Source organism: Leptodactylus fuscus, chromosome 6 (assembly GCF_031893055.1).
Source record: "Leptodactylus fuscus isolate aLepFus1 chromosome 6, aLepFus1.hap2, whole genome shotgun sequence".
Lineage (NCBI taxonomy): Eukaryota > Metazoa > Chordata > Amphibia > Anura > Leptodactylidae > Leptodactylus > Leptodactylus fuscus.
The window spans coordinates 22919790-22945978 of NC_134270.1; the positions used below are offsets into that span (position 1 = coordinate 22919790).

General features: G+C 46.7%; 1 protein-coding gene across 2 annotated transcripts in view; it reads right to left on the reverse strand.

Moving 5' to 3' along the window:
• Positions 1-787: 787 nt before the first annotated feature.
• The window catches only part of PRKCA (protein kinase C alpha), a 91509-nt gene continuing 66107 nt past the window's right edge, over positions 788-26189 (reverse strand). Inside the window, exons 4-18 of one of the 2 annotated variants that reach the window (XM_075279574.1) lie at positions 25203-25314; positions 23489-23617; positions 18756-18912; positions 18469-18603; positions 18251-18344; positions 14514-14537; positions 13013-13156; positions 12722-12895; positions 12553-12644; positions 11938-12000; positions 9251-9389; positions 6361-6441; positions 6159-6266; positions 5172-5312; positions 788-3207 (exon numbers count right to left, since the gene is read on the reverse strand). In XM_075279574.1, coding sequence (XP_075135675.1) covers positions 3043-3207; positions 5172-5312; positions 6159-6266; positions 6361-6441; positions 9251-9389; positions 11938-12000; positions 12553-12644; positions 12722-12895; positions 13013-13156; positions 14514-14537; positions 18251-18344; positions 18469-18603; positions 18756-18912; positions 23489-23617; positions 25203-25314 — 1758 coding nt within the window. In that variant the 3' untranslated portion in view covers positions 788-3042. The remainder of the gene's footprint in view (positions 3208-5171; positions 5313-6158; positions 6267-6360; positions 6442-9250; positions 9390-11937; positions 12001-12552; positions 12645-12721; positions 12896-13012; positions 13157-14513; positions 14538-18250; positions 18345-18468; positions 18604-18755; positions 18913-23488; positions 23618-25202; positions 25315-26189) is intronic. The other variant, XM_075279575.1, reaches the window with a different exon arrangement.

Below are 26189 nucleotides of genomic sequence, written 5' to 3' on the forward strand. Positions count from 1 at the left end.
GATAGATAAATAGATAGATAGATAGGAGATAGATAGATAGGGGATAGATAGATAGGAGATAGATATATAGATAGGATAGGAGATAAATAGATAGATAGATAGATAGGAGATAGATAGATAGATAGATAGATAGGAGATAGATAGATAGATAGATAGATAGGGGCCTCCTGGTTGTACTGCTGGCACAGTCTGATCTCCCTGGGCATGTAGGTCTGTGCCACCCTTGATGCCAGCTTGTGTGTGCTCAGTCTGTACTGGCTCAGCTGTCAGTCTCTAGGGGTTTTCTATGGTGATCTCTCTCCTATATCTATGAGACCTCTCACTCATATCTATCAATTTCTTATCTATGGACCATCTATATCTCATATCTAGGGCTCTATTATCATATCTATCTCTCCTTTCTATGTACTTATTATCCATTGTCTGATCTCACACCCATCTCTCCTGTCTATGGATCTATTTGTATCTCATATCTAGCAATGTCATATCTATCTGTCTCTCTCATATCCATCTATCAGGACAGACGTGTCCCCGCTGCTAGATCCGCATCTGTCACTGGACGGTATTTCAGGCTTCTTCTTTTGGATGGCTCTCCCAGCCCCCTCGACTATTAAATATTCCTGGCAGGGGCTCCTCCTCTTGTACATCTGGACGCTATGGGCAGCGACCAATTCCTCAGAGCAGAGACAGGATCCTTCTCTCGCTTAAGGAGCTCACAATCTAATGTAGGGGTAGGTGATCAGGCGACTCCCATCCTCCGCCGCACACCAAAGACGCATCACACAGATACCAACAAGAGGAATTTATTGAAAAGACATTGCTTGGGTTACATGTATTGGAAGCTAATGGGGGTGTGAGTAACAATTATAAACCCCCCCCCCCCTCCGGGCAACAGTCCGCCTCACTGTCCACAGCAAGTGTATTGTGCTCCAGACATCAAATGATACCGCTTCACCCCCATATATGCAGATGACATCACCAAGGCTTGTGTGATGTCACCAGTTAGGTACCATGGCCGACACCACCAGCCCTGCCCAGGGGGTGACACATCAATGACATCATTAGTCCACAATCTGAGGAGTCAGAAAGTTACAGTAAGACAGAAGTAAGATCTAGGTAAGCAGGACAGCAGGGGCCACCCCAGGCCCCCGCCAACTAAACACGAAGCTCAAACTCTGGCATCTTAATATCATCTTGGAGGCCACCAATAAGATGCTGATGACTGACCTGATATTATTATTGGCTCTAGTGTATACAGAAGTGTCCTGCTAGGGACGGGCTCTGGGGGCCATGTACACTGTAATAGTCTCCCTGTGACTCCGCTTATTAACACATCGATCCCCGCTGCAGATATAAGAAGCCGTGCGCTCTGCAGAGAGGTGGTAACATAACCAATAACATCTGTCCCCAGCAGCATGATGGCGGCGTGCAGGATTTCACGAATGTTTTCTGCACCGCACAGAGTAAAAAGATCATTTATGCCACTGTTCACACTCTTCATGATGTTATGAGTTATAGTGCTACGGTAGTATTTCACCTCAGGCCAGAGCCCAGATGATGGGATAGTCACTGGCCAGACTCACACCCTCGTCTTGTAGGTTGCCTACCCCAATATTACATCTTAATACAGATGTATCCTGCCACCAGTGCCCTGACTACGACTACGGGGGGCTTAAGACAAGTCTGTGCAACCCAGAGAGGCAGTGAGTAAGATCCTGCAAGGGTCTGTAATACTAAATATACCGCGGCGCCGTCCGCCTGGTGGTGGGAGACATCATGGCAAATCTAACACTGACCAATGCAGCCCACCCTCCTAGACCATCTGGGCATTGCTGGGGGTTGTAGTTGCACAGCAGACAGGCTGCCGCTGATTTATGGCTTTGGAACAAAGTTACGTAATGGCGGTATTTTATTTGGCATTTCAGAGAAAAGGGGGAAGAGCCGAAAACTGCACAGTCGCAAAATGACCGGTAAAATCTCAGTTTTTGGCACAAATCTCAAACTTTTTTTTTTTTAATTATTATTATTATTATTTTACTGCAAATTAATAAAAAAAAAAAAAAATCTCAGAGCAGAATGATTTATCATTGGACATGCAAAGCGCAATCTCTCCGGCATGCATCGCCTCCCCGCATGCATGTACGCCGCTGACATGCAACCGCACAAAATGGCGGAAAGAAAAGTAATAAAAAATTTTAAAAATTGGCGCCTCTGGGAGAAAGTAGATATCTGTATAGAAATATAGAAGATCTAATACATTCTGAGTTACAGGATAAGAGAACCGCCGCTGCCGCCATGATGGAGAAGACGCCGACGCAGTAACAAGAACTGAAGAACAGAAAAAAAACATAAAACCAACACAAACAACAGGAAAATAAAAATTCACATGAAGATCAGAGGAAAGAAAATTTCCAGGTAATTCTCACTGTGTCGATCGGGATCATCATGAATACGGGAACATGCAGAACGAGAAATCATGGCCCCGCCCCCCCAGAACAAAATATACGAAAAAAAATGTACCCAAAAATTAAAAAAAAAAATGTAAATATTGAATTTCTCTCTGGTAGACGCTCCACTGAGTACCTTCATGTAGTAAATAAGACACGCCCACTGCCAGCCACCATGTTTCCTGCGCATTTAAAAGAGTTATTAGATATTGGGGGTGGGATCTCTTTCCCCCCGAATGGCAGCGCAGAATTTGGCCTCTAGTATCGTACTGAAGATCATCATCTGTACCGTCTGCCGCACCGCGGGGAGAACAGAAAGACAACAGCGGTTACGACCGGTCACCGGACGCACTCAGCCTGTCCCTTCTCGAAGACTTGAAGTTCTAATCTAGTGTTTCTTGGCGTTTCCCCTGGCACGGCGGATGCGGCCGCTCGGACATTTCTTCTCCAGAACATTCGATTTTGTGTTTCTCAGATTTTTTTGTTAAATATTTTTACGTTTTTGTTATTTTATTTTTTTTTTACATGGCAACCATAGAAACCGCAGGGTTAACGTGTTCTCTCCTGGTTGTGACCCGTCTGGCAGTCTCTGGGGTCACGCCACGCTCTGCAGGCTGGGATGTACAAACTGCAGGTTAATGTAGGAGAAGCCCTCGAAGTCGGCTTGGTCGATGTTGGAGATGACCAGCTGGTCGGGGGGCGTCAGTACGGGTTGGCCTCGCGTGAAAAACTTATCAAAGTTTTCTGCTCCTTTGCCGCACTGGAAGGGAGAATAACAAGAGTGGTTTATTTAGAAGGGATGCCACATGACACATTGCAACAAACAGTCAACGGCCATGGTGTAAAATGACACATTGTAACAAACAACAGCAGGCAGATATGGCGTGGAACGTCTTGGATACATTGTTGTTGCTCTGCTATCAATCATTAAAGGGATTCTACCATTAAAAATCTTTTTTTTCTGTGGCTAACACGTCGGAATAGCCTTTAGAAAGGCTATTCGTCTGTTACCTTTAGATGGGATCTCCGCCGCGCCGTTCCTTAGTAATACCGGTTTTTACTGGTATGTAAATTAATTCTCTGGCAACGATGGGGGTGGGCCCCAGCGCTGAAAATGCGATGAGGGCGTCCCCACCGCTGCCTGAGAACACGATCCTGCGCCGCCTCTATCTTCTGCTGGATCCTCCCCTTCTTTCTTCGTCTTTCTTCTGACGCCTGCGCAGTTGGCTCTGCCACTGAGACACTAGTAGAGCCGACTGCGCATGCGCACAATTACGGCCTCGGAACTATGGCCGCGCATGCGCAGTCAGCTCTACTAGTGTCAGAGCCGACAGAGGTGAAGCCGCCGAAGAAAGAAGGGGAGGATCCAGCAAAAGGTAGAGACAGCGCAGGATCCTGTTCTCGGGCAGCGGTGGGGACGCCTTCATCGCATTTTCAGCGCTGGGGCGCACCCCCGTCGCTGCCAGAGAACTAATTTACATACCGGTAAAAACCGGTATTACTAAGGAACGGCGCGGCGGAGATCCCATCTAAAGGTTAACAGACGAATAGCCTTTCTAAAGGCTATTCCGACGTGTTAGCCACAGAAAAAAGATTTTTAATGGTAGAATCCCTTTAAGGAAGGGACTGTGATACTTGCGACAATTTCCATGACGCCTGCAGTCGGGGAGATTCTGACAGTTACATTGTGACTGTGGATGAGACATTCCAGTAAACAATGTCATCCACTGCCGCCAAAAACGAAGGGCAGGCGCAAAGATCCGCTGGAACGTGAAAATGAACCAAGAGGGCAAGAACCTACGCAAATGGAGGAGACAAGCAAAACTGATACATTGTAGGATCTGCAGGGGTGGAGCATGACACAAGGAGCCTCTTGTTGTTTCCTGGCTCCACCCCCTCAGATCCTGCACTAATCAATTCTGCCCAAAGTGTCCTTAAATGGCCCTCTCAGTGTGTGTAACTATATGGAACCAGGAGGCTGACCAAGAAGTGAAATGGGAACAGCGCCCCACAGCCATAATATACCTAGGCCCATCCTGGAGCCAGTCTATCTTACTGTATAGGCCGTCATAGTTCACATTAGGATGAGGTCATGTGACCTGATGATGCGGGGATCTGGTATAGAGGCCAGCTGTGCCATTTCTTTTACAGCCCCCTCTGCCAGAGAGCGGTGACAGGAGTCTGTAACTGAGCTTCTCCGGGCCCCAGAGCTGCTGACATCAGTGGCGGCAGATCACGCGGGGAGTGACGGCGCAGAGGCAGCATGGGTTGTGATCACACCTCAGCTTTATATAGAAGTATGATCGCAGCCACCGCTTCAGCCGGAACAGTGTGCAGTGTCAGCTGAGCCCCCCGCTATCACTGCAGACAGATACACGCTTCATACGTACAACTCTGGGTGTGAGTAGAGTATTCTATACAGATGAGATTTCTATATAATGCTCCCTGTATCACTGATCTGATCCCAACATGTCATGCCTTATGCTCCAATCACATCCAGTTTGCTCATTATTTTGTAATTATGGCTTATACTTATAGCCAGATGCGAGGAGACTATAGACACTTCTGGATGTGAATGGAGAATTCAGACATGAACTAATACTAGAAGTGTGGCTGCAGCTCTGAAAGTGACTGGGCTGTGAGACAGATGTAACTAGGAATTGTGCAGTATCGTACTGAAAGTGGGGCCCTCATCATTCCAATTTAGGGCCTCGGACTACTCACCACTTTTGGCTTGAAGGGGGGCTGAATCTCCCTGTTTTCCAGCTTCTCCCAGTCGATCCTCCTGAAAAAGCCGTGTTCTCTTATGTCTCTTTCGCCCTCTGGGCCGCAGCCTAAACGTTTCACCGGGTGTTTAGTCATCAGCTGTGATTGAAGACACAAAGAAGCAGGTAACTGACATGATGCAACCCCTGTGTCAGTCCTCACTGTTAGTGGGAAATTCTATTCATAAAGCAAGTAACTAACACAAACTAATAATTAACCCCCACTCCGTATTGGTCCTCATTGTCAGTCAAGAAATTTATTGATGAAACAGGAAGCTCTGACTGAGCAGGGCCCCTCCCATTCAATGACTAGAGATGACCGCTCACACGCTGCATCCCCGGCCACTCTCCCCTCCATGTATAATACATATACAATATAATAAGATATTGATGGCCGTGCAGGTATCTGTGTCGCCTTCATCTCCCGCCTGGAGCAGAACGTGCACATCTTCATCTCTGAGACAGCGAATAATTAACACGTGGTTGACGGGGTCACAGCAACATCGCGGGCGCCCAGAGAGTGTAACCCTTTGCTTAATGGTTGCATGGAGAAAATGAGCGTAGGCAATGTGTAGACACGGTTAGCTTTCAGTCTGCACATTTGATAGTTTCTATGGGAACGCGCCAACGAAATTCAGCGCCGTCCTGCGGAGATTCAGGACCGCATAAGAGCACAAATTAATAGGAAGCAAGGACACCGGATTTAGTGCGGACGGAGGACACTAGGATCTACACACAGTGTGATTACAGGTCACCTCCCCTGTCCGCTGCTTGCTTTCACACTCCTGTAGATTAACTCTGTGAGCTAGGCAGCCTCGATGGCAGACTGATACACTACAACAAACATGCTGCTGTACCACAGGGAGGATTGTTTACACTGACGCATTGCAACAGAGCCTCAGCTGTGATCAGTGTTAAGCCAGTAAGGCCCCAAAACATATCTTACCCCTTTACAGATGGACACAGCCTCCTTGGACATTGATTTTGGATACGAAACGTTATGTTCCATGATCGACTGGAAGAGCTCATCTTCATCCTCACCATCAAACGGGGGCTGTAAGGTTAATAATGTGGGTGAGGGGTTGTTACAGGTAAATTCAGAGGTAGAGAGGGGTGCAGTGACACCATCATCATCAAACTGCACTCACCTGACCTGCCAACATCTCGTACAGCAGCACGCCGTAGGCCCACCAATCCACAGACTTCCCATATGGCTGATAGGCGATAATCTGTAGAGGGGAGAAGAGGAAGAGGAGGAGCTGACAACCTGACTACAAGAGATATACACAGTGACAACAATAGATTGTATTCACTTGTCCTACAGTCGGCCTCTCCTCTCCTGACATGGCTGATAACAGATAGTAATAGATTGTATTCCCCTGTCCTATAGTCGGCCTCTCCCCTCCTGACATGGCTGATAACAGATAGTAATAGATTGTATTCACTTGTCCTACAGTCGGCCTCTCCTCTCCTGACATGGCTGATAACAGATAGTAATAGATTGTATTCCCCTGTCCTATAGTCGGCCTCTCCCCTCCTGACATGGCTGATAACAGATAGTAATAGATTGTATTCACTTGTCCTACAGTCGGCCTCTCCTCTCCTGACATGGCTGATAACAGATAGTAATAGATTGTATTCACCTGTCCTACAGTCAGCCTCTCCTCTCCTGACATGGCTGATAACAGATAGTAATAGACTGTATTCACCTGTCCTACAGTCGGCCTCTCCCCTCCTGACATGGCTGATAACAGATAGTAATAGACTGTATTCACCTGTCCTACAGTCGGCCTCTCCCCTCCTGACATGGCTGATAACAGATAGTAATAGATTGTATTCACCTGTCCTACAGTCAGCCTCTCCTCTCCTGACATGGCTGATAACAGATAGTAATAGATTGTATTCACTTGTCCTACAGTCGGCCTCTCCTCTCCTGACATGGCTGATAACAGATAGTAATAGATTGTATTCACTTGTCCTACAGTCGGCCTCTCCTCTCCTGACATGGCTGATAACAGATAGTAATAGATTGTATTCACCTGTCCTACAGTCGGCCTCTCCTCTCCTGACATGGCTGATAACAGATGGTAATAGATTGTATTCACCTGTCCTACAGTCAGCCTCTCCTCTCCTGACATGGCTGATAACAGATAGTAATAGACTGTATTCACCTGTCCTACAGTCAGCCTCTCCCCTCCTGACATGGCTGATAACAGAGAGTAATAGATTGTATTCCCCTGTCCTACAGTCGGCCTCTCCTCTCCTGACATGGCTGATAACAGATAGTAATAGATTGTAGTCACCTGTCCTACAGTCGGCCTCTCCCCTCCTGACATGGCTGATAACAGATAGTAATAGATTGTACTCTCCTGTCCTACAGTCGGCCTCTCCCCTCCTGACATGGCTGATAACAGATAGTAATAGATTGTACTCACCTGTCCTACAGTCGGCCTCTCCCCTCCTGACATGGCTGATAACAGATAGTAATAGATTGTACTCACCTGTCCTACAGTCAGCCTCTCCCCTCCTGACATGGCTGATAACAGATAGTAATAGATTGTATTCACCTGTCCTACAGTCGGCCTCTCCCCCCCTGACATGGCTGATAACAGATAGTAATAGATTGTATTCTCCTGTCCTACAGTCGGCCTCTCCCCTCCTGACATGGCTGATAACAGATAGTAATAGATTGTATTCACCTGTCCTACAGTCGGCCTCTCCTCTCCTGACATGGCTGATAACAGATAGTAATAGATTGTATTCCCTTGTTCTCCATTGGTTACTGCGCCGCCGTCATCGTGATTCTTTATCTCCTGCAGACCCCTCCTCCCCCTCCCTCTCCCCGCTATTCTCCTCTCACCCTCTCCGCCGCCCTCTCTCTGTTCTCTGCCCTTCATTCAGAGGAAGTGTCAGGTGAGACGGATGTGTGAGGACGATAATTACCCCTCAATATAGAAGCAGGAATTGTCATATGCCCTGCGCTGCCCGTCACCCACCCCTGCACCCCCAGGACAGAGAAATTCAGAGAGCGCCAAGGTGAAGGAACCAGCAAAAATAGAGAGAGATAAACATCTCAGTTATTAAGAAAAGATTTTTTGTATTTTCGGGGGGTGTAGTGGCCACTGTTTGCCCACAACAACCTAGAGGGGGGTTCAGGTGATATATAACCTCCGCGCTCGCCCTCTGCCCAGTAATTGGCGCTAGAGGTGGATGAGACGGTCACCGGGGAGCCACCACAGAAAGGTCAGCAGTGTTGCGGAGTCCCCCACTGTGTCTGGTGATCCTCAACCTCCTCATTACACACAGTAACAGCACTGCTCCTCACACACAGCACTACAGTCATTAGAGGAGCGGGCGGTGATACCCTGGGGTGTATAATCAGCACCCAGAGGGGAGGTCTCCAGCCTTAGGCAGACCCTGTGTAGTACAAACACCTGCGCTGTGTCAGTCCTCACTGCTGCTCTAGCATCATATTCAGAGCTGTAGGTTTCTCATATGCAGAGCTGGAGTTTTGCTCTGGTTTCTACGGTCAACTGCACATACTCCGATCGTTTACCCTCCCTCATATTATATAATTTGTAGATTTTGCAATATCCATCTTACGCTGGGGATTATTTCATGCTCTGAGATATTATTTCCGCAGTGATCGAGCCGCTCATGATAAAGAATAATGGAAGGCGGTTCTTCTCATCATCCCATAACCTGGTCTGTACATACACTTGTATATACAGCGATACGTACACAGGAGCATGGCAGCCATGATGGCCACAAGTCCCCTATGCTTTACATTACAGGCTGCATCCACAAATGGGAGACATGCTGTACTAGTCACACGGCTTCTACCAGAGATGTTTAGGTGCAGCCCATATCAGCGACGGGCTAACTAATGCTACCTCCTCTATAAGATCAGCAAATACTGAAATACTCCTGAAATACTCTGTGCTGCTATAGTTACAGGTCACCTCATCTAAACTGAAGTGTAAATAAACGGCTGTCGTTCATACAGTGGGTGTGGCCTGGCAGGTCACATGGCATTACCTCTGGAGCGATGTAGTCAGGGGTCCCGCAGAACGTCCGGGTGGTCACCCCATCCACCATATGCTCTTTACACATGCCGAAATCTGCTATCTTTATGTGTCCCTCCGAGTCCAGCATCACATTGTCCAACTTCAGGTCTCTATGTGAGGAAAGCAGAGAGGAGAGCAAGGTAAGAAGGTCCATGTGGTGCTCTCACTACACAGCAGTGTCAGCAGGAGGCGCTCTCACTTGGCACAGTATGGATAATGGATGGCATGTGTGTGCCTTGAATATTATTTGGTATATGTGATATATGTAAGTCTAGGACCTACTAGGTATACATGTTACCTGGCCTATGCATAGAACCTGGATGCAGCATCTGCTTGCTTTACCACTAACAAGTTTTTGGATAGACGCTCTGCTTAGCGCCATCATTATAGGTTATTAAATCCAGTGATAGATCTACAGGCTTGTTTTGCAGGGTTTTTCCAGGAAATGGCAGTGGCTTGTAAAAGTATTCACACCCCTAAACTGGTTCACATTTTGTCACCTTCCAACCACAAACTTAAATGTATTTTATTGAGACTAAGTAGCCGATATTGTGAAGTGGAAGGAAAGTGATACAAGGCTTTAATCTAATAAAAATCTGAAAAGTGTGACGTGCAAAAGTCTTCAGCCCCCTTATAGTAATACTTTGTAGGGCCACATTTGGCTGCACGTCTTTCGGGGTCGGTCTCTACCACCTTTGCACATTCTGGATGGAGACGTCTGTGAACAGCAATTGTCATGTCACAGATGCTCAGTGGGATTTAGGCCAGTCTAACACATGACTATACTTTGGTCTGACCCTTCCACTGCAGCTCTGACTGTAGGTTTAGGGTCATTGTCTTGCTGGCAGATGAATTTCCTTCCCAGTCTTAAGTTTTTTGCAGCCTCCAACAGGTCTTCTACCAGGATTGCCCTGTATTTAGCTCCATCCATCTTCCCATCAACTCTGAATAGCTTCCCTGTCACTGCTGCCTCACCCCCAGCATGATGCTGCCCCCTATGTGTCACACTGGGGATAGGGTGTTCGCTGTGATGGGCAGTGTTACTTTTCCACCACACATAGTCCACTTTGGACTCATCTGACCAGAGCCGCTTCTTACACGTTTGCGGTGTCTCCTCTATGACTGCAAATGGCATTTCTTATGTCTTTCTTTCAACAATGGTTTTCTTCTTGCCACTTCCACAAAGGCCAGATTTGCGGAGGGCACGACTTGTAGTTGTCCTGTGGAGAGATTCTCCCTGTACCTGAGCTGTGGATTTCTGCAGCTTCTCCAGATTGACCAGGGGTTGCTTCTCTGACCAGTCCTCTCCTTGCTTGATCTCTCAGTGTAGGTGGGCAGCCATGTCTTGGTAGGGTTGCCGTTGTAGAATACTTTTTCCATTTTTGGATGATGGATTGAACAGGGCTCCTTGGGATGCTCAAAGCTTATGATATGTTTTTTTATAGCCTAACTCTGCTTTAAACTTCTCCACAACTTTATCTCTGACCTGTCTGGTGAGTTCCTTGGTCTTCCTGATGCTGTTTGTTCACTAGTGTTCTCTAACAAACCACTGAGGCCTTCACAGAACAGATGTATTTATACTGAGACTAAATTATACTCAGCCAGACTATTAACTCATTAAGTGACTTCTGAAGGCAGTTGTGTGCACTGGATTTTATTTAGGAGTATCAGAGTACAGGGGGCTGAAGACTTTTGCACATCACACTTTTCAGATTTGTAATTGATTAAAATTCTGAAAACCATTCATCGTTTTCCTTCCACTTCACAATATCGGTTACTTTGTGTTGGTTATCACTTTCTCAGTTGGTTATCCCGATAGTACTGTGGTGATGGTACAACTATTTATGGGAATTTATACTACTGTCTGAGGGTGATATACCCGACTATACCTTAGTTATTTTTGGACTCATGCTATGTTTTTGATGTCTCGAATAATAGCAGGAGGCGCTCTCACTACACAGCAATATAAGCAGGAGGCGCTCTCACTACACAGCAATATAAGCAGGAGGCGCTCTCACTTCTCAGCAATATAAGCAGGAGGCGCTCTCACTACACAGCAATATAAGCAGGAGGCACTCTCACTACACAGCAATATAAGCAGGAGGCACTCTCACTACACAGCAATATAAGCAGGAGGCGCTCTCACTACACAGCAATATAAGCAGGAGGCGCTCTTATTACTCAGTTTCAGCAATAGCGGCTCTCACCACAAAGCAGCTCCAGAAGGGGTGCACTCACCTTACACATCACCACCAGTAGGTGGCGCACTCATTGTACACATCACTGTCAGCAGGAGGCACTCATTGTACACAGCACAGTCAGCAGGGGGCACTCTGACTACACAGCACAGTCAGCAGGGGGCACTCTGACTACACAGCACAGTCAGCAGGGGGCACTCTGACTACACAGCACAGTCAGCAGGGGGCACTCTGACTACACAGCACAGTCAGCAGGGGGCACTCTGACTACACAGCACAGTCAGCAGGGGGCACTCTGACTATACAGCACAGTCAGCAGGAGGCACTCTGACTACACAGCACAGTCAGCAGGGGGCACTCTGACTACACAGCACAGTCAGCAGGAGGCACTCTGACTACACAGCACAGTCAGCAGGGGGCACTCTGACTAGACAACAGTGTCAGCTGGGGGTGCTCTCACCTGTACACAATTCCTTTCTTGTGCAAGAAGAAGAGGCCCACTGAGATCTCAGCGGCGTAGAACCTGCAGAGAGATGTCACATGATCAAAAGGAAGAACTCCGCATGACTGCACTTCACTACAGTATTAACCCCCACTCAGCCTGTAATGCGGGAATATCATTGGAGGGGTTTTTATACATAAAAAAATTGAATCAAACCAGTTACCCTTTTAATAAATGAAACATGGCATCCAGAAAAGACCATTCATTAGCGGCGGATGCCCAGTGATGGCGCTCTGCAGGGCAGTCACATGACCCTGTCTGGCTCAAATTCAGACTACATGTAATTAAATGAGTGAACGTTCCTGAAAGCGTCAGCAAGATGACGGCAGAAGAGACATTCTCACTGCTAATGACATACGTGCTGGTCTTGTACAAGGGCAGATTACAACCCGGCCATCTGTACTGCGCCGCACCGCCTCCCGCAGAGTATCTGCGCTTCCCTACAAATCCATTGAAACATTCTGAAATCACGGCTGTAAGTTTAACTGCTGCACTGCCGATCTATAATATCCAGCGCATGGAGATTTAAGGTTATAACTTACGCCTCAACCGGTTAAGTGACCCTGAACTTACACGGCCTGCGGCTCCTTGAATTTGCCCACTTGCTGGATGTGATACATCAGGTCTCCTCCGTTCACATACTCCATGACAAAGTAAAGCCGGTCCTAGAACAGAGGGGAGACATGAGTCCCTGGTTCCTATGGCCTCTTCTACCACACCACTCAGATACCCCACCCCTTACCACAGTCTGGAAGCAGGAGTGCAACTGAGTCAAAAAAGGCGGCTTGTCGGATAGGGCCAGGACCCGCTTCTCCACCATGGTGCATTCCACATCATCATCTTGGATCACCACATCCTTCTTCAGGATCTTGATGGCGTAAAGCTCGTCCGATCCTTTCCTCTCCGCTAACATCACCTGCAAGGATTAAGGTTGTCAACACCCAGAGACCGCCTCTACACACCGAGCCAGTGTCCGATAGTCTACTGCCCCTGACATTCAGCTGTCATTGTGCCCCCCGCCCCTCCCTCGTACCTTCCCGAAGCTTCCTTTGCCTAGCACCATGATGAAGGTGAAGTCGGTGAGTCGGACGCTGTCAATGTTGTTGGAGGGTACATAGGGTCGGCGTTCCTCGGCCGGGCTGATCACCTTGTTACCCGCTGGTCCCAATTTGGCTTTCTGCAATAAAGAAAAACACAAAAGGGACTAAGTGTCAGCTCTGGTGTCACACGGAGTGGTATCTGGTGCAGTTAACACCACCGCAAAGTGTTGCCCATCAGAGATAACACAGCCCGGGACCCCTCCCCCATGCACTGTGCTCCCCATGCAGTTTAGTAGTTGGTTACCTGGTACCTTCCTCCTATAACTGCCTACACATGTCAGCCATCTTGCATTTAACCCTACTGAAGCCAGAGCAGCAAAGATGTCTAGAGATTTCCTGTAAGTTTAGGCTTCCCCTAGTGCTGGGCCTGCAGGCCAGGAGTGATAGGGTTAAAGGCAGCTGGAGGGAACCTCGCCATGGAAATCCTTCATTACAGCAGGAAAGTAGGGCAGAGCAGGAGCGCAGCACTGAGGGTTACTTAATGCTGCCCCCAGGAGATGCGAGCAGCGACTCAATGACAGGAGTAATAACGGAGGGCTCACTAATTACATTAGAGGATGCCATAATTAACGCTCTGGGAGACAGAACATCACTGTGGCTGATTAGACAGGCAGTTAAACCCTAGATCTATGTACATACAGCAGTCAGTAGGGGGCACTGTGGAGTGCACTACACCCCCCCCCAAGACTCTACAGCTCCACTTCCTGGTCAGACCTCACCTTTATGACACCTGCAAGCTCTCCACTGCTCCCTGGTGGTGAAATATCAAGTAAAACCCAAGCTACCCCCTAGTGGAAGAGACGTAGACTAACAACATATAATGGCCCAGTCTACTGCTTTCTGTTATCTGCCGCCTGTAGTAGTACAGAAGGATAGAAATAACAGGAATAGAACATGAAAACCCTCTGTGCCTGGCCCAAGTCCTGATCTATCACACAGCTGAGGGATTGTTACAATTGGATCAGGTGCACACAACACTCCAGATTGATACATTGGATACGACTGTTACAAACCTTCAGATGTGAGTGGGACGGGATCAGGATAGTTCTATAGTGACGGTACTGTCTGACAACTCATTATTACCTGGCAGAAGGCTGTTTGTTGTCAGAGGAAGCCATGAGCAATCTGCAGATGACACTGAGGACTACACTGTGAAATTCCGGCCCTCCACCCCAACCACTGGGGAAGGAGGGGGGAGCGGTGCTTTTTTCTTCTCGCCCTCATTGGTTTAGCATTTAAAGCGGCACCCCATAAGACATTCTTGTGGAAGGATCCCTTTAAGATCCACCAGACTCCTAGGTGAAAACTATAGGACTAGTGGGCAGTAAGAGAGCTGAGATGGGGGTGGGGGTGTCACAGCACAACAAACTCCCCCAGCAGAAGTGTTATTTGGAAGGCATGCAAACCATCTTACTTCCATCGCTACGGACGCACCTGATCCGGGGCCGGCCGGGTGCCCTGTAACCATAGGGAGAGAATCTACATTTTAGCCCTCAGGCCTTGACTTAAAGGAGAACTCCGCAAGATACTGTGCACACAGCAAAGCTTACCTTGTACTTCCTGCAGTGCCATCCCCTCCCTCCCACCCATTATGATGGTTTAGTCCTGACTATGTGAGCACTCTGCAGGCCCTCCCCAATGTAAAGCTTCCATTACAGATTATAAAGGAGACTGCAGCACCTACAGACAACTCCGGTGTCAGTCCCCATCTGCAGATTACATAAAAGTCCATGAACAGAAGTCTAAACAGGTTGACAAAGTTGTCTGAAGGTGGAAGATTCTGTACACTTGCTGCAATTTGTGGGAGTGGATGGCGGGTGAATAATAACTGCCTGTGATTGGACGGAGCACCTCCATAAAGAGAGCAATAGAAAACCACCTGAAAACAATGAATTCTAGAACCTGGTGTCTGCTGCCCTCTGGTGGTCAATACAAAAACTGCAGCATCAAACAACACTGACAAAAAACAGCAACAGGAAATACAACATCAATACAACAGTCTGCATGTATGATGTGACACCGGGTGCATGAATAGTGTATGATGTGTGTATTAGAAGTGTTTGATGTGACACCGGGTGGATTAGAGGTGTATTATGTGACACTGAGGGGTATATGATGTGACATTAAGTGTGTGAGGGGTGTATGCTGTCACACCAGGTGAGTTAGGGGTATATGATGTGACACCGGGTGTGTGAGGGGTCTATGATGTGACACCGGGTGTGTAAAGGGTGTATGATGTCACAGCAGGTGAGTGAGGGGTATATGATGCGACACCGGGTGTGTGAGGGGTGTATGATGTCACTGGGGATGTATGAAGGGTGTATGATGTCACACCGGGTGTGTGAGGAGTGTATGATGTCACACCAGGTGAGTGAGGGGTATATGATGTGACACTGGGTGTGTGAGGGGTGTATGATGTCACACCAGGTGTGTGAGGGGTGTATGATGTCACTGTGGATGTATGAAGGGTGTATGATGTCACACCAGGTGTGTGAGGGGTATATGATGCGACACCGGGTGTGTGAGGGGTGTATGATGTCACACCAGGTGTGTGAGGGGTGTATGATGTCACACCAGGTGTGTGAGGGGTGTATGATGTCACACCAGGTGTGTGAGGGGTGTATGATGTCACACCAGGTGTGTGAGGGGTGTATGATGTCACTGTGGATGTATGAAGGGTGTATGATGTCACACCAGGTGTGTGAGGGGTGTATGATGTCACTGTGGATGTATGAAGGGTGTATGATGTCACACCGGGTGTGTGAGGAGTGTATGATGTCACTGGGGATGTATGAAGGGTGTATGATGTCACACCGGGTGTGTGAGGAGTGTATGATGTCACTGGGGATGTATGAAGGGTGTATGATGTCACACCAGGTGTGTGAGGGGTGTATGATGTCATTGTGGATGTATGAAGGGTGTATGATGTCACACCGGGTGTGTGAGGAGTGTATGATGTCACTGGGGATGTATGAAGGGTGTATGATGTCACACCGGGTGTGTGAGGAGTGTATGATGTCACACCGGGTTTATGAAGGGTGTATGATGTCACTGGGGATGTATGAAGGGTGTATGATGTCACACTGGTTGTATGACACAATGCTTTGGTCATCAGGATGTATATACTAATATATATCCAGAGAGCACTGATCTGCAGAGCGCCACCTGCAGGCTGCACATAGTAACACAGACATGTACAGTCAGTGTCATATTTATGAGGACACAACCTACAACTCCCATCATCTGTCACATACACTAGATATGGTCATGCTCATCCACACAGCGAGGCATGCAGCATACTGTGTCCTCTACATCACAGCCCCCACGTCTAAATCATCGGGGTGGAGATCCGTGCGGCATGCGGATTCTGGAGACCATATATACTCTGCTACAAGAACCGCACAAGCCTGACAGTATATATGCCGGGTGGATGTATCACAGCGGATACATCATGTGGGTGAGTCACCCGAGGCTGAAAGAAAGTGACAGAAGAAGTCAGAGGAGAGAGAAGACGGAGAGGATTTAAGGAGGCACCTTGTAAGATAACCGCAGATTATGCCCACCACCCCGGCAGCCATGACAGCGGCTGGAAACAGCTAGTTACACAAAGCTCAGCAAGAAAAACAGTTCTATCAGAGGAATCTGTAGGCAGGCAGGTTCACAGGTCAGAAAAAGGTAGCATAACAGCAGCACAGAGTATTAGAGGAGAGGAGTGTGCTAATCTTATAGGAGAGGGCAGAGAAAGTATTACATAGTGGAAGGAGAAGGGTTCACAGCAGCACAGAGTATTTTAGGAGATGAGAGGAGTTTGCTGATCTTATCGAGAAGGTCAGAGACAGAATTGCATAATGGAAGGAGCAGGATTCCCAGAAGCACAGAGTATTTCAAGAGAGGAGTGGGCTGAGACATAGAAGGAGGAGTAGGGTCCCCATCAGCACAGAGTATTTCAGCTAGCAGCCCAGTAATACTCCTATAAACGTGCCTTCCTACAGATTGCCGCCTGCGCTGTCTCTGCTATCAGTCAGGACATGGTGCGTACTTAATTCTGTTGTAATGAACCTCAATCACAGTGACAGGAAGAACTACAAGTACAAGGAATGGTAGCGGTGTGAAGAGAGGAGCGGGGCTACCTTTAAGAAGTGGATATTTTTTAAATGACAGCCCTGGAAGACAGAAAAGACTGCGAAAATAAATAAATGGTTAGTCAGCGACAGAGACAGACATTAGCCAGACAGACATCTGTACACACACAGCGGGGAGGCCGCCCCCTAGGGGTCTGCACTGATATCATGCTATTAGCGTATCCTCTCCTCTACACGCCCCAGGCCCTGTATAACACTGACTGCTGGGAAATGGGGAGGGTGGGGGGTACACAATAGGTCCAAGGGGGAAGGGGAAACAATGGATTGTAGTCAGTAGCCAACAGCCCGTAGCCAGTAGCCTGTACATGGTCATCAGCAGCCTGCGGATGCCCACCGAGGGTCGCAGTGGGACAGTGCAGTGATAGGTAGCGACAGAACACATATAGGCTGTACAGAGAGTTATATAAGAGGGCTGCCACTGACAACACTACATCACCCAGGTGCGCACAACTGTGTACACAGCAGACTCAGCTACACAATAATAAAGAATAATACACAGGACATTAGTCTACAACATACAGGCCATCGTGTGCTCACTCAGTCTTCTGGTTAGCTTTTTTCCTGCACACATGCCACCTAGTGGACACTGAGCATACTGCCATCTGTTTCACTGCACATATGCCATCTAGTGGACACTGAGTGTATTTCTGTTTCACTGCACACACACACCATCTAGTGGACACAGCGTGCACTTCTGTTTCATGATACTGTACATGCTCCACCTAGTAGACACAGCGTGTACTGCCTCTTGTATCACTGGACATGTGCCATCTAGTGGACAATGAGTGTACTTCCATACAGGTGTTCATGTACAAGTCCTTACGAGCATCAGTCAATCACCAAACTGAACTGGAACCTGTAGGAGGCTGTGGGCCAGGAGGGGGCACTGTCATACATGACCATGAGCTTACCACCCTCCTTGCTACCTCATACCCGGGTCACTGTCCTCCTGTGTTTTATATAAATAAGAAGTTATAATGGTCACACTGGAGTTATGTCCTCTGCCACAGGGGCGCTCGGGAGGCTCACCTCAAATTTCTGGCGCAATTCGAGATTCCCGTCATCAGCCTCTGGGATGGGCACATTGTAATACTCGCCCTCCTCCTGGTTCAGCAGCTTGTACCTGGAAGGATGGAGTGCAACGTGAGATGCCAAAGACCAACATAGAAGACAAGCAGCCTCAGTGGACCAGATCTCACGTGACGGTCGGTGGTTGTCACAGTAGAGTTGCCCTTTAGGTCACTCACCAGCCACACGCCGGCATTTTCATCAGCTCAGAGACCCCGAATGAGAAGGATCCCATGAAGTCGTTCCTGGTGGTGCGGTCCCAGTCCCAGATCTCAATGGACAAGCGTCGGTCCTTGTCTGACGGCTTCAATTTACTGCAACATAAGCAGGCAGAGAGTGAGCAAAGATGGCGGACTACCAGCATGGTCTTTCCTTGTAACATGGGCCACCAGTGTGACCCCTCCCCCCTGGAACGCTGCACCACATCCTGCTCCACCAGCCCCTACCCCAGTGTCAGAGCACCTACAAGGTGAAGGTCTCGTTCCAGTGTGGGTTCAGCGTGGAGCGGATGGTTTTGGTCTTCTTTTTACTTTCATTCTTGGGGTCGGGAATGAGCTTGAGCTTCACGTAGGGATCAGACAGCCCGTTGGGATCCATAGGGATCAGGTTCTTGGCTTCTCGGACTGTAAAGAAAAAAAAAAAGAAAATCACATGACACTGCAATATAATGTCCCAACCTCTAGACTTGCTGATAACAGAGAGTAGGAGCAGGATCTAGAGGTCATTCATTTTATCAGGAATACTACCTGTCAAATGCGTCTATGGAGCACAGTTATTAGCGCCCCCTGCAGAGGAGTGCATCTCTGATAAAGCCAATAAAGCTTTTTTTGATTTGACAGGTGGTGGAGGGCAGTACTGGAGTGTGCTGTCTGAGGGCACAGACTGGTGGTGGAGGGCGGTACTGCAGGAGAACCTAGGAACCTACTGTGTGAGAGCACAGACTGGTGGTGGAGGGCGGTACTGTAGGACTATTATTATTGTTTATCTATATAGCACTATTAATCCCATGATGCTGTACAATATTATATTAATCCCATGGTGCTGTACATTATTATATTAATCCCATGATGCTGTACAATATTATATTAATCCCATGGTGCTGTACATTATTATATTAATCCCATGGTGCTGTACATTATTATATTAATTCCATGGTGCTGTACATTATTATATTAATCCCATGGTGCTGTACATTATTATATTAATTCCATGGTGCTGTATATTATATTAATTCCATGGTCCTGTACATTATATTAATTCCATGGTGCTGTACATTATTATATTAATTCCATGGTGCTGGACATTATTATATTAATCCCATGGTGCTGTACATTATTATATTAATCCCATGGTACTGTACATTATTATATTAATCCCATGGCGCTGTACATTATTATATTAATTCCATGGTGCTGTACATTATTATATTAATCCCATGGTGCTGTACATTATTATATTAATTCCATGGTGCTGGACATTATTATATTAATCCCATGGTGCTGTACATTATTATAGTAATCCCATGGTGCTGGACATTATTATATTAATTCCATGGTGCTGTATATTATTATATTAATCCCATGGTGCTGTATATTATTATATTAATTCCATGGTGCTGTATATTATTATATTAATTCCATGGTGCTGGACATTATTATATTAATTCCATGGTGCTATATATTATTATATTAATCCCATGGTGCTGTATATTATTATATTAATTCCATGGTGCTGTATATTATTATATTAATTCCATGGTGCTGTATATTATTATATTAATTCCATGGTGCTGGACATTATTATATTAATTCCATGGTGCTATATATTATTATATTAATCCCATGGTGCTGTATATTATTATATTAATTCCATGGTGCTGTATATTATTATATTAATTCCATGGTGCTGTACATTATTATATTAATTCCATGGTGCTGGACATTATTATATTAATCCCATGGTGCTGTACATTATTATAGTAATCCCATGGTGCTGGACATTATTATATTAATTCCATGGTGCTGTATATTATTATATTAATCCCATGGTGCTGGACATTATTATATTAATTCCATGGTGCTGGACATTCTTATATTAATTCCATGGTGCTGGACATTATATTAATCCCATGGTGCTGTACATTATTATATTAATGCACATTTGAGGGTTTACATACAGTACACAACATATACAAACAAATATAATACTAACAATGACCGACTGGCACAGTGGGGTAGAGGGCCCTGCCCGCGAGTGCTTACAATCTATGAGGGAAGAGGGATAGAAGGAGAGGGGGGAGACTGTACAGATGGCGGTGCGGTGATAGTGTTATTGGGGGTTGTAGGCCTTCCTGAATAGGGGAGTCTTCAGGGCCTTGTTGAAGCCTGTGATGGTGGGGGTCAGTCTTATGTGTCTTGGTAAGGAGCTCCAGATTACTAGTATTCAACTTCTCCCCTTCTCTACTTGTGGTAAAGTTCCAAGGGCACAAAAACTTTGAATAAAGAGGATGGGGTGAGGGGATCAGCTCAGGTGACCTCCTGATGGCAGCAGACGTGTCGCCCTGGACTGATGGCCGCAGATCTGCATCTCATTTCACAGCAATTAATTTCATGCTCAAATGGCGAAACTGCAATTAGGAGCAATTAAGAAGCTGACAAGCGACCCGAAGATTTCATGAGATAGTGAGAGGAAGCAATTAACCCTCTGTATACAGGACAAGAAAATAGTACTGGGCATGGTACATACAGGAAAGGAGAAGTGGTATCGGGCAGGGCAAAAAAAAAAAAAAACAACATAAAGGAAAGGAGCAGCAAATCCTACAGACTGAGAAATACAATCTATTGGTCCGTGCAATCATTCATTTCAGCTGATAAGCTTAGATCTGCGTCAGTCACTACACTGGCTGTCTATTCAATACAGAATACAATATAAACGTATCCCCCTCGTCTACAAGGCTCTTCTAATGCCTACATTTCCTCCCTCATCTCTATCACCAAACCTGTGCCCTCTGTTCAGTCATTGCCCCAAGACTAACCTCCCCTATTATCAGAACCTTCCACTCCCGTATCTAAGACTTCTCCCAAGCTGCACCACTTCTCTGGAATGCTCTACCCCGGACAATCAGATTAACTCCCAATGTCTACGGCTTCAAAATGCATCTTATCAGACAGGCCGATCACAATACCTAATGTAAACCCTTCTGCAGTTAGAATCCCTAAAATGAACCCTCCTCTGTTCACGCTCCCGCAATACCCGACCGAATATGATGTTGTATCAGACTAACTGTATTCCTATGGGTGTGTGCTATTCGAAACGGCTGTATTGAATAGTACTCGCTCATCTCTAAAAATAACCTCTATCACAAAAACATCTGGACCTCTGTATAAGCAATGTTACCTCCTAAGTCACCCCTGCTACCTCTGGTGTCGCCCTCTCTACCTCATAGAGTGTAAGCTCTTGTGAGCAGGGCCCTCAGTCCCATTGTGTAAAGTGACTATTACTCTGTAATGTCTCATTTTGTCTGTACTTGAACCCTACAATTTGTACAGTGCTGCGGAATATGTTGGTGCTATATAAATAAAATATATTATAAAAATCCTAACTGATATAAGCTCGCCATTGTGGGAGGGGAGGGGTGTATTGAGGGTCATGGATTACCAGCACTTTGGGCACTCAAAGCCCCCACATTGAAATTCTTTATAGAGACCAACTTGTGCTATAGCCATGTGATGTCAGTACCAGGATATAACCAGCAGATGGCAGTGTGGCCCTATGATGAGGAGAAGAAATGATGACTATATCAGCACTGGCGGGTACGGAGAGGGCTGTGGCTACCAGGATAATCATACTTGGGTGGCAGTAGGGGGTACGGATAGCAGGGGCCGAGCAGGTAGATCCAGATTATTGGACTGCATCACATCTTTCCCAGTCAAAATAATAAAATGTAAATGCTTTATCTTGTTTTACCCTATATTATGCTCCAGTCATCTCCAGAGCTGCATTGACATCTCACCTAGTCACAGGGTGACATGGCAGCCCCAGCCTTGATATAGGCGCTATGCTGCCAGACATAAAACTAAGAGTTAACTGAACAAAAAACGCACTGGTATGTGAAAGCAGACACGTGGTACAACAGTGAATGCAGCTCTGGATGTAACTAGAGCATGAGACAACATGAGATCACAACAAAGAAAAGTTTGCTGAATGTTATGAGATCATATCTGATAAAGAGCAAAGGTGAAGCCGCAGCAGGCGGCGGCGCGGACATCTCTGGGTGTCACCACCCTCAGCAAATATGCACTATTGATTATGCACCCTGCAGGCTATTACCACCATCCTACCGCAGATTATCTCAGGTACATATAGGAACGCCCTGTGGGGTTTACATTCACCGCCTGTCATTTTGCGTAAGACATGGAGATAATGATAGGTGAAGTTATGTAGATTATTACCAGTCACAGCTCTCCTAGTGGTCAAGGCAGGGAATACAACACAATAACCATATATAGGAAAAAGAGACCGGACAGAGCATTGTACAGAGCAGCCCCCTAGTGGGAGAGGTAGTAGTGACACTCTGTAGGGGAATCCTGTACATTTTTACAGTCCAGACTGTTCTGATAAGAGTTTATGTATAGAAGAGTTCCCCTAGTGGTAGAGGTAAGAATGACAATGCAGGGGTTTCATTCCCATTCTTAAAGTACAGACTCTTCTACAGATTCTCATAGACTCATTAGAAGAGCCAGTGCCTGGAATGTGAATGGCTCGGGGGGATCAGAGGATTCATCAGAGAGCAGCAGTGTGATCAGAGCGCCACCGCTGGGTGTAATGCAGTATTCACCCCCTACCTGACAGGACCCTGTGGAGGAGCCTAATATCCTGACAGAGATGCCGCCACGTCTGAGGATTAGCATATTAATTCATCCTGGCAGAATGTGATTACACGCTCACAGCGGGGCCAGGGGAGGGATAGACTACATGGCAACGTCCTATGGACCCTACAGGGGGCGCCAATCTGCGAATATCAGCATTTACAGCAATAAACAACCCAGAGGATAAACACAGCAAAATGGGAATGAGCATCCGGCAAATAGTCAGAATCATGTACTGATCAGAGCAAGAAGAACTCCCCCCGGACTATGAAGACTGGCTGATAACAGGGAGCAAAAGATGACACTCACCCATAGAGCCTGGGGGACTCACCTGTGACATTCAGCTCGTCTCTGATGACCTCGGCCTTCAGCAGGATCCTCCCCCTCTTCTCAGTGTGGTCCATCCCACAGAGGCTCGGCACATTCACCACACAGACTTTATGTACATTCATGTCGCAGGCTGGGAGGAACATAACATAACAAAATAGTGTGTGAATGTATACAATATAAAAAATTGAGAGTCTTCAGTAGCTGATACCTTTTTTAATGGCTAACTAAAAATGATGACAGATTGCAAGCTTTAAGGAATTTTCTGAGATCCCTTCCACAGGCATATACATACATACATACACACATTATACATATATACACAGCCTCTCCGATGTATTACAGCACCCTAACTACTCTCATGCACAGCTCCAGCCTTCCTGCACAGACCAAGAGTCATATGATAACGGTCTGTCTGCATCCTATGGTATTATGATCATCTTGGTGTAGTGCGCTCCCCCTAGTGGTGACTTTGTAATCGGTATGTAGAGCCCCCCAGTGGTGGAGGTACAATCTGTATATAGTGAGCTCCTCCTAGTGGCGGCTGTATAATCTGTATACAGTGAGCTCCCCCCTAGTGGTGATTGTATAATCTGTATATAGTGAGCTCCTCCTAGTGGTGACTGTATAATCTGTATATAGTGACCTCCTCCTAGTGGTGGCTGTATAATCTGTATATAGTGAGCTCCTCCTAGTAGTGACTGTATAATCTGTATATAGTGAGCTCCTCCTAGCGGTGACTGTATAATCTGTATATAGTGAGCTCCCTCTAGTGGTGACTGTATAATCTGTATATAGTGAGCTCCTCCTAGCGGTGACTGTATAATCTGTATATAGTGAGCTCCCTCTAGTGGTGACTGTATAATCTTTATGTAGTGAGCTCCTACTAGTGGTGACTGTATAATCTGTATATAGTGAGCTCCTCCTAGTGGTGGTTGTATAATCTGTATATAGTGAGCTCCTCCTAGTGGTGGCTGTATAATCTGTATATAGTGAGCTCCTCCTAGTGGTGGCTGTATAATCTGTACATAGTGAGCTCCCATAGTGGTGGCTGTATAATCTGTACATAGTGAGCTCCCATAGTGGTGGCTGTATAATCTGTATTAGGTGAGCTCCTCCTAGTGGTAGATAGTGGTAGTCTGTAGTTTATCCTGTGACTCTAGCAATGCTGAAGACAATCTATATTTATATCTATATATGGTAATGAGGGGAGGGGTCGGAGTCTGCGGACATTCTGCTCTATTACATAGGAATGATGGTGACCAACATGGTATGGAAGTGAGGAGTTGACCAGGTAAGTGGCGGTATGTTTATGACCATACCTCTGAAGTATAGAATGGAATCAGGAGATAAAAGGTAATGACTCAATTAAGACCTTGTTCAAATAAAATGAGCAGAGAGGCCGGAATATGGCAGAAGGCCAGCGCGGGGCTACCCTACAGCCGCATGGGAAATGGTGAAGGAAACTGCTTAATATTTGCTTGGGATTTGTCTCTTCATCATTGTCAGTTGAGATCCAGACTTAACACTTGCTACAGCAGAGGGTTTGTTACAATGTCCCAATATCCCATCATGCACTATTTACATCTCATACAGACACCACCTGCAGGCAGCACACATTAATTCCTATGCTCAGGGAAAACAAACTGTGTGACCTTCTGACTATTGGGTAATGAGTTTCAGTGACTCCGCCCCTGAGGAGCGCAGCCAGTACTTACTCTCACACTTCATCCCCTGGTGAATTAACCCGTAGAGCAGAGAGCCACAGTGATCACAGAACGTCGGACTCCCATATGTGTGGATCTTAAATTTGTGCTTACTCCGGGGGTCCTGCAAACATAGAACAAGTGTGTGAGGCGTCATACAGGCAGTACATATGTATACTGGAGACAGTCAGTGGGTGCTGTCAGCAAGCATAAAACCACTGCAATCAATCAGCTATGTACATAAATGCGGAGGATTAAACCCTTCATAACTAGCATGAGGAGTCATGGAAAGCAGGCTGACAAACCCTCACATGTCAGCCATATTGGTGCTCAACCAGCTTTTCCAAGACCAGATAACAATTCGCTTAGATCATCACTATAAATGGTGGGGTGACCCTGAGGTACCCCAAGGCTGGAGAACATCCGCCGCAGAGAGATGACAGCGCTCAACCGAAACCAATCCATGCGGAACGCTCATCAGGTGGCGACATTAACGAGCCGCTCATCAAGGCGACATTTCATGGAAATTAATCTCCTAGAAAATGCCGCACTCCAAATATAGACGCCGCACCGTGACCGATGGACGAGACCAGGCGGCTGCAACCACAAACCATTAACCCTTTAGACACCCAGTGCATAAAACATTTGTACCTGCATGCAGGTGACAGCAATAACCAGTAGAAAAGAGTCACTGTCCTGTGCCCAAAGTGTCAGCAGGTCATTGTCCTGTACCCCAAGTATCAGCCTGTCATTGTCCTGTACCCCAAGTATCAGCCTGTCATTGTCCTGTACCCCAAGTATCAGCCTGTCATTGTCCTGTACCCCAAGTGTCAGCCTGTCATTATCCTGTACCCCAAGTATCAGCCTGTCATTGTCCTGTACCCCAAGTATCAGCCTGTCATTATCCTGTACCCCAAGTATCAGCCTGTCATTGTCCTGTACCCCAAGTATCAGCCTGTCATTATCCTGTACCCCAAGTATCAGCCTGTCATTATCCTG